This window comes from Macaca fascicularis, chromosome 1 (assembly GCF_037993035.2).
Source record: "Macaca fascicularis isolate 582-1 chromosome 1, T2T-MFA8v1.1".
In the NCBI taxonomy this organism is placed as follows: domain Eukaryota; kingdom Metazoa; phylum Chordata; class Mammalia; order Primates; family Cercopithecidae; genus Macaca; species Macaca fascicularis.
In genome coordinates, this window is record NC_088375.1 from 70,573,464 (window position 1) to 70,581,697 (window position 8,234).

An 8,234-nucleotide genomic window follows, 5' to 3' on the forward strand; every position below is an offset into this window, starting at 1 on the left:
TTTCAGTTTTGAACCAGTGTGTTCAAAACACAGTATAGTATGACTATACTATGTCATAGTACAATTTAGAAGAGGAAAGTCTTATAAGAGACAAACAATACTAATTGAGGCAGGAAAGAAAAAGGCAACAAAATGTCACTTATCTCCACGTAGAGCCTTATATTTTAATGTTTTTATTGTGGTAAAATATACGATAACATTTTAAAGGCAAATCATCTTACCAGAATTTCTTGTTTTGCTTTTATGGTTTTGATGACACATTCCAGGATCTTTCTGGGATACTGCTTACGTTTTGTGGCTATATCTACTATGATTTCATCAAACTGATCTTCAAGTACTTTGATGTCAGAATCTATTTAAGAAAAAAATATATATATAAAAAGTTCCCTAAAACTCATGGTTTATATTCTGTATGGAAATGTGCTATAAACTAAATTTAGAAAACACAAAATAATAAAGGAAAACAAATATGGCAAGTTAATGAATGCCCCCACTTCGGTGATTAATTTATTTATGCATTGAACAATCAATTATTGAACATCTATAAGAAGCTAGGCCTAAACAAGAGAAATACAAAGATGAGCACAACATGATTCCTACTCTCTAAGAGTTCACAGTTTGCTGAAAGAAACAGGTAATTGCAAAGCAAACTGATAAAAGCAATAGAGGTATGAACAAAATGCCATCAGGACACAGAAAATGGAAAACTGGTAAAGGTAAGACTTTAAAGAAGTAACATTTGAGCTTGAAATAGAAGTGTAAGTCCAATGGATAAAAAGTGGTAGGGGGAAAAAATGAATAAAGAGAAGCATTTTAGGCAGTGGAAACAGTATTTGCAAGATCCTAATCTTTGGAGACCTGAGAAAAGTTCTAAATGGCTACAGAATAAAGGAAAGGAAAAATGGATGATAAAATATATAAGAACCAGGCTGTAAAGGGTATTTAATATCAGGGATGCTAAGAAGTTTTGACTTATCATGTACTGATCCAAAGCTATGACAGTAGCAGTGAGTGGAGTAACTAGATCTGAAATAGGACTCAACTGGATTGATGATAGGAAAAACTGAAAGATACAGTGAGTTTAGAGTTTCTTTCATTTAGCTAACTCTACTTTCTCATATGCTTTTTCATGTTTTAAAACAGTGATTCTCAAACGTTAGAAGAAACACCTAACGAGTATGTTAGGAGTACAGATTTCTTTTTTTATATATATACTTTAAGTTCTAGGGTACATGTGCACAACGTGCAGGTTTGTTACATATGTATACATGTGCCACGTTGGTGTGCTGTACCCATTAACTCGTCATTTACATTAGGTATATCTCCTAGTGCTATCCCTCCCCCCTCCCCCTACCCCACGACAGGCCCCAGTGTGTGATGTTCCCCACCCTGTGTCCAAGTGTTCTCATTGTTCAATTCCCACCTATGAGTGAGAACATGCAGTGTTTGGTTTTCAGCAGTACAGAATTTTGATTCAGTAAGTCTGAGATGGGGCCCAGAAACGAAGCACCCTAGATGAAAGGAATGTAGGTGAGCCATCTAACTTTATTTTGAAAATCATTTTAAACAGTAAAAATATTAAGTAATTACAAATACTAAAGAGCTAAGTTTTCAGGTTAAATGGTCCTCATATTGCCCTTTTGTGTCAAAGTCTATGCTAGAAATGGACTTACTTATTTTATTGATCACAAGCTTTATTAGGAAAAAATCTAACATCTGAAACATAATTTTTTGAAACATTTTGAGAAACTGCTGATATGTTTTGGTATATACATATCAGATAAAGATAATCAAGTATATCAGGTATAGTCTTTCATTCATGTAACAAATATTAACTGAATCCCACTAAATTAGTTCGAGGGTACCCTTTTTTCCTTTTTCTTTCTCTTTCCTTCCTTCCTTCTTTCTTTCCCTTTCCTTCCCATTCATTCTCCCTCCCTTCTTCCCTTCCTTTCCTTCTTTTCTTTCCTAGATAGACACACAGATTGATTTTCAATAGCTTTTGGGGTACAAGTGGTATTTGGTTACATGAATGAATAGTACAGTGGGGAAGTCTGAGATTTTAGTCCACTCATCACCCAGTAGTATACATTGTGAAAGTACCCTTCTTTTGAGGGCAAGAAATAACAGTTATCTCTTACTTTGAATAATTATTTATATAAGCAGCCCTCCCTAAATTTTCATTTATCCATTGAAAAAGTTAAATAATTAGCCTGAAGAAAAGAATGTACTATTTCACAATTAGTACCAAAAAAAAAAAAAAAAAAAGTCTCCAGGAAAATCCTTTCTTAGCACCACCCAATGATAAAGCTACAACTAAAATGCATAACAAAATTTGAACAGGAGCCAGGCGAAGACCCGTAATCCCGACACTTTGGGAGGCCAAGACAGGCAGATCACCTGAGGTTGAAAGTTCGAGACCAGCCTGGCCAACATGGTAAAACCCTATCTCTGTTAAAAATACAAAAATGAGCTGGGCGTGGTGGCAAGCACCTATGATTCCAGCTACTTGGGAGGCTGAGGGATGAGAATCTCTTGAACCTAGGAGGTGGAGGTTGCAGTGAGCTGAGATCGCGCCACTGCACTCTAGCCTGGGTAAGACTGAGACTCTATCTAAAAAGAAAAGAAAAATTGAACAGGAAAGAATTATTCATTAATTTAATATATTTCATAGGTGTCTACTATAAGCCAAGAGTTGAGAACAAGATCAGGCGCAGTGGCTCACATCTGTAATACCAGCACTTTAGGAGGCTGAAGCTAAGAGTTTAAGACCAGCCTGGGCAGCATGATGAAACCCTGTCCTCTACCAAAAATACAAAAAGTTAGCTAGGCAAGGTGGTGCATGCCTGTAATCCCAGCAACTCGGGAGGCTGAGGCACAAGAATCACTTTAACCTGGGAGACAGAGGTTGCAGTGAGCCAAGACTGTGAAATTGCACTCCAGCCTGGATGACAATGAGACTTCATCTCAAAAAAAAAAAAAATTGTCTTTTTAAGGAGCCTTCTACAAAGATGTAACCACATCCTTTACATGGTACTTGTATAACTTAACTTCACACTATTCAAGAGTATTTCACTATTCACTCTAGAGATCACTTACAAAAATACAACTTGCTTTGTAAATAATTACAGAAATTCCCTGGGCCTCTTTTGTCATCTGGAGATAGCTCTACGGTATTTTCCAATAAACTATTGACAAAGAAGATTACTGAAGTAATAATCTCAGTTCTTTTTTTTATTTTTATTTTCCAGCCCAGAGGTCTTTTATTTATTTATTTATTTTAACAGCTATTATGCCATGAATTCATAGGAAATAGGTTCCAGCAGCTCAGGCTCCTTCCCATTGGTTCTCACAAAGTGTGCTTCTCTGGGTGGAGCAGGCTGGCGCTTCAGTTGAACCCAGGTACCTTTCCCTTTGGCTTCTTTCTTTTTCTGATCATTTTCCTTCACGCGTTTCAGGAAGCTATATCAGCTCTTAGAGTGCTTAATATGCTCAATACGCACATTAATTCTCTTGACAAGAATCTTGCCCTTAACTTGTTTGTTTACAACAATGCCAACAGCATGCTGGGGAACATTGTAGACTCTTCCAGTTTCGCCATGGTAACACTTGTGGGGCATTCCTTTTTGAACAGTACCCATTCCCTTGATGCTACGATACCACCTTTCTTATAGATTCCCATATACGTGGCCAAAGGAACAACTCCATGTTTTCTAAAAGGCTTAGAGAACATATATCGGGTGCCTCTCCTCTTTCCCTTTGTGTTCATCATTTTGGCGAATTATTGGAAGATGGCAGTTCCGGCCGAAAGATAATCTCAGTTCTTTATTATTCCCCTAGTAAAGAACTTCTTGAAAATAAATAACACTAAATATGGAGATTAAAAAACAGCATTCAAAACAAAATTAGCTGCAAAAATAACCCAGAAATTAATAATAGAAGGAAAAAGTCACATACCCATAAAACAATTATCTGAAGCTTCCTGCCATGCTTGTCCATTAATGCTGATATTCTCTTGCACAGCTGATTCAAAAGTCTGCAATAAATTCACAGTAGTCAAGTCACTAAAAATAATTTTAAATACTAAATTCAAACGTTTTGGCAAAATAACACTTCCAGATTTGTGACAGAGGAAATAAAGAAAAGTAGCAGAATAGCTAATTAGTATATTTATTCTTTTCAATGAAGATTCCAGTTCAATCATTGATTCCACCTGCACTTTTGGTCTCATAGCCATTATGCTACCCAAGAGAAAATCTGATACAAAAATTTGGAATATTCTTATAAACAAAAAAAAAGTTCCTAGAATGAAAAAAAAATCTAACAAATTTAGGCTCAGTTGAATCTCGGAAGTATAAGTACTACATATGCTGCTGAATGACTGTTGATGTTAACAAGAGGAAAAATATACATGCTTAAAAATAAAATTAATTTATATTTTATAAAGGGCTATATTTTGGAGAGATGAACACTTATGTAGGGATGAAATGACATGAGATCTAAGATTTGCTTTAAAATAGCAAATGTAGGCCAGGTGCAGTGGCTCACGCCTATAATCCCATCACTTTGGGAGGCCAAGGCAAGAGAATTGCTTGAGGCCAGTTCCAGACCAGCCTAGGCAACACTGTGAGACACCCTTCTCTACCAAAAATTTTAAAAATTAGCCAGGCACAGGTGCACATGCCTGTAGTCCCGGCTACTTGAAAAGCTGAGGCTAGAGGATTACTTGAGCCCAAAAGTTTGAGGTTACGGTGAGCTATGATTGCCACTGCACTCCAGCCTGGGAGACAGAGGGAGAAGCAACTGTAACAAACTTTTGACAACTGTTGAGTTTGGTGGTGGATATATGGGTGTTCACTGTACTAAACTAATTTTTTATAAGGTTGAAAATGTTCACAATACATTAAAAGATAAAGAACTAAAAAACAAAAACAAACAAAAAATAGACAAATTGGCCTTCATCAAAATTTTTTTTAAATAATGAAGGACTAAAGGAATTTGGCAGTACACATTTCCTATTAGCCAATAATTTCACTTCTAGCAATGTATCCTAAAAGACTACTCTCATAAAAACACAGAGAGAATGTGCTAGAAATGTTCATTTCAGCACTGTTTGAAATTTTTTTAATTGTGGGAAAAAACCTAAATTCAAAATTAGACAAGTTAAATAGACAATATTCATACCACACAGTACCTAAAAAGAATGAAGACAATCTCTACATAACACTAACAAGTTATAGTCAGACATGTTTGGTTTCAAAAAAGGCGAGTCAATAACAGTTCATCAGCACGACACTATTAATGGAGACAAACATAAACAGAGAGAAAGAGGTAAAGCCACAGAAAGAGGGTATAGAAAGTTTTCTCTCCCCAGGTACTCTCCAAAATAGTACATTATGTCCTAGAAGGAAGAGGGCTGGGGAAGGGGAACTCAAAGAAGAATTTTGCTTTATGCTATTGTTTGAATTTTTTATGAGCATATATTTTGTACCCTTTGTATAATTAAAAATAACATAAACCAAATGACTGATAATTATGTTAAAGTACATATTCTACATTTCAAAGATTTCATAAAGTAAATTCCTTATTTTATGGTTTTGTTTTTTGTTTTTTTTTTGAGATGGAGTTTCACTCTTGTCAAGCAAAGCAGGCTGGAGTGCAATGGCACAATCTTGGCTCACTGTAACCTCTGTCTCCCAGGTTCAAGCGATTCTCCTGCCTCAGTCTCCGGAATAGCTGGGATTACAGGCAAGCGCCATCACACCCGGCTAATTTTTGTATTTTTAGTACAGACAGGGTTTCACCATGTTGGCCAGGCTGGTCTCGAACTCATGACCTCAGGTGATCCACCCGCCTCAGCCTTAAAAGCGCTGGGATTACAGGTTTAAGCCACCATGCCCGGCCTATGTATGTTTTAGAAGTACTTTCAAGAATTGCTGAGAAAACATATTGTCTTTGTAATATTCATTGCAGACTGCTACCAATACTGTTTTTAAAGAAAATCTGCTACTTAATATGCAGTTTTAAACAGAGTTACAACATAAAACTTCTGCTTTATTTAAAATAAAACACAAGTGAATTCCTGTGGTAGTCTAAGCCCTGGAAACTTAATCTTATAATTCACTTTATCATCCCACTAAATAGGATATAATAGGTTAAGCCAAGTTCCTCTTTTTCTGTAAGATACCTAAATGTTTTAAATACCTTAGCACTTCCTAGAATCAGACAAATTCTAAGATCATTATACAACAAAAGTCTTCTCCCAAAAAAAGATGTCCTGAGATATATCCCTATTCTTGCCTTGCTTGCAAGGAGGGAATGACATAAGAGTCACTATATACAAAACTACATACAGAGTCACAACCCAGGAAGTATTTCTTCATTCTTCCACTTAACCTTTTTTTTTTTTTAAGTGTTTCTTCATTCTTCCACTTAGCCTTTTGTTTTGTTTTTTGTTTTTGAGACGGAGTCTTGCTATATTGCCCAGGATGGAGTGCAGTGGCACCATCTGGCTCACTGCAAGCTCCGCCTCCCTGGTTCACACCATTCTCTTGCCTCAGCCTCCTGAGTAGCTGGGACTACAGGTGCTTGCCACCATGCCCGGCTAATTTTTTATTATTATTATTATTTTTTTTTAGTAAAGACGGGGTTTCACCGTGTTAGCCAGGATGGTCTCGATCTCCTGACCTTGTGATCCGCCCGCCTCGGCCTCCCAAAGTCCTGGGATTACAGGCGTGAGCCACCGCCCGACCCCTTTTGCCTGTTTTAGAGTGAAAACATTTTCTTTACAAGACTAAAATACGTTTAAAAAAATTGTGTTGGTTGAAAACTTTACTATCTACGATCACATATTTGCCCTTATACCGCATTTCCCCAGCCTTTCTTAAATATTTTTGCAAAGCCCTGAAGGTGGTAGTTTTTTGGGAAGACAAGAAAGAAAGGGATTGTGTGCTTCCTTATAACAGGCATCAATCTACTTATAGGTAGGGGAAAAAAATTAAAAGCTCATAATACAACACATTGGTGAGTTATGAAAGACCACAGCGCAAACATTAAAAATAAAGGTTAATAGGCCTGGTGAGGTGGCTCACGCCTGTAATCCCAGCACTTTGGGAGGCCAAGGCGGGCGGATCACAAGGTCAGGAGATCGAGACCATGCTGGCTAACACAGTGAAACCCTGTCTCTACTAAAAATACAAAAAATTAGCCGGGCGTGGTGGTGGGAGCCTGTAGTCCCAGCTACTCGGGAAGCTGAGGCTGGAGACCGGTGTGAACCCGGGAGGTGGAGCTTGCAGTGAGCCGACATCCAGCCTGGGCGACTGAGCGAGACTCCGTCTCAATCAATCAATCAATCAGGCAAAAGGAAAGACCAAATGCTGGTTGGGTGAATGGCTGACTTCCGGAATTACCCTTTCCAGGAGAATTCCTCATTGTCTAGGGCTGCATTGTCCAACAGGTGAGCCACCAGCCACTTTGTAGTTACTGAGCACTTAAATGTAGCTAGTTCAAAAGATGTGCCATAAATGCAAGACACCAGATTTGAAAAAGCTTAGTACGAACAAAATAATGTAAAATATCTCATTCATTTGATATTATTACATGTTAAAATATCTTGGGTTTATTGGGTTAAACAAAATGTTTTATATCCATTAATTTCACCTATTTCTTACTTTTAGTTTAAAACTACATAAGGATTAGCTTGCCTTGTATTTTCACTGCACAGCGCTGGTCTAAGTAATTAATAAGACCCAGCTGATAATAGCATAGATTTCTTTCTCCCCTCGCGTTTCTCCGACTGGTTCTACAGTAGTCTGGGGCACCGTTAATTCTGCCAAGGCCTGGCGTGGGATCTTTCTGAATCCTAAGATCCTGGGTGTTGGGTAAGGGGGTGATAAGTAAAGAAGTGGCTAACTGGTCCCGTACCCACTGCGCATCTCGCAGCGCGGGCTCCCGAATCTCCTCCGGCAGAGCGTCCCCGAGCTTTTGCACAAAGCGGCCGCACAGTTGTAGCATTTCGGTCACAGCCCGCTTCGAGGTGCAGCGCACCCGAAAGTCCTCTCGGGGAGTGGCGGAGACCAAGGCCTGACTCTCTGTCCCCGTCGCTAGCTCCTTGTCCCATGGGGGGTCAAGGACCACCAACTCAGAAGACCCCGCCATTTTTCGTCTGAACGAGGGGCGGGGCACTCTGGGAGAGGAAAAGTGGGTTTCCACTGGTGTAACTAGCATGCATCCGG

At 38.5% G+C, this 8,234-nt stretch overlaps 1 protein-coding gene and 1 pseudogene across 5 annotated transcripts in view; both read right to left on the reverse strand.

The window, feature by feature from the left end:
- The window catches only part of NSL1 (NSL1 component of MIS12 kinetochore complex), a 43,129-nt gene extending 34,942 nt beyond the window's left edge, over positions 1 to 8,187 (reverse strand). For 3 of the 5 annotated variants that reach the window (XM_015449887.4, XM_005540801.5, XM_005540802.3), the window contains exons 1-3: positions 7,924 to 8,187; positions 3,958 to 4,036; positions 222 to 352 (exon numbers count right to left, since the gene is read on the reverse strand). In XM_015449887.4, the coding sequence (XP_015305373.2) occupies positions 222 to 352; positions 3,958 to 4,036; positions 7,924 to 8,157 (444 nt within the window). In that variant the 5' untranslated portion in view covers positions 8,158 to 8,187. The remainder of the gene's footprint in view (positions 1 to 221; positions 353 to 3,957; positions 4,037 to 7,923) is intronic. The other 2 variants (XM_074036051.1, XM_074036048.1) reach the window with 1 other exon arrangement.
- Positions 3,262 to 3,984, reverse strand: LOC123574628 (large ribosomal subunit protein eL21-like; annotated as a pseudogene).
- Positions 8,188 to 8,234: the final 47 nt, after the last annotated feature.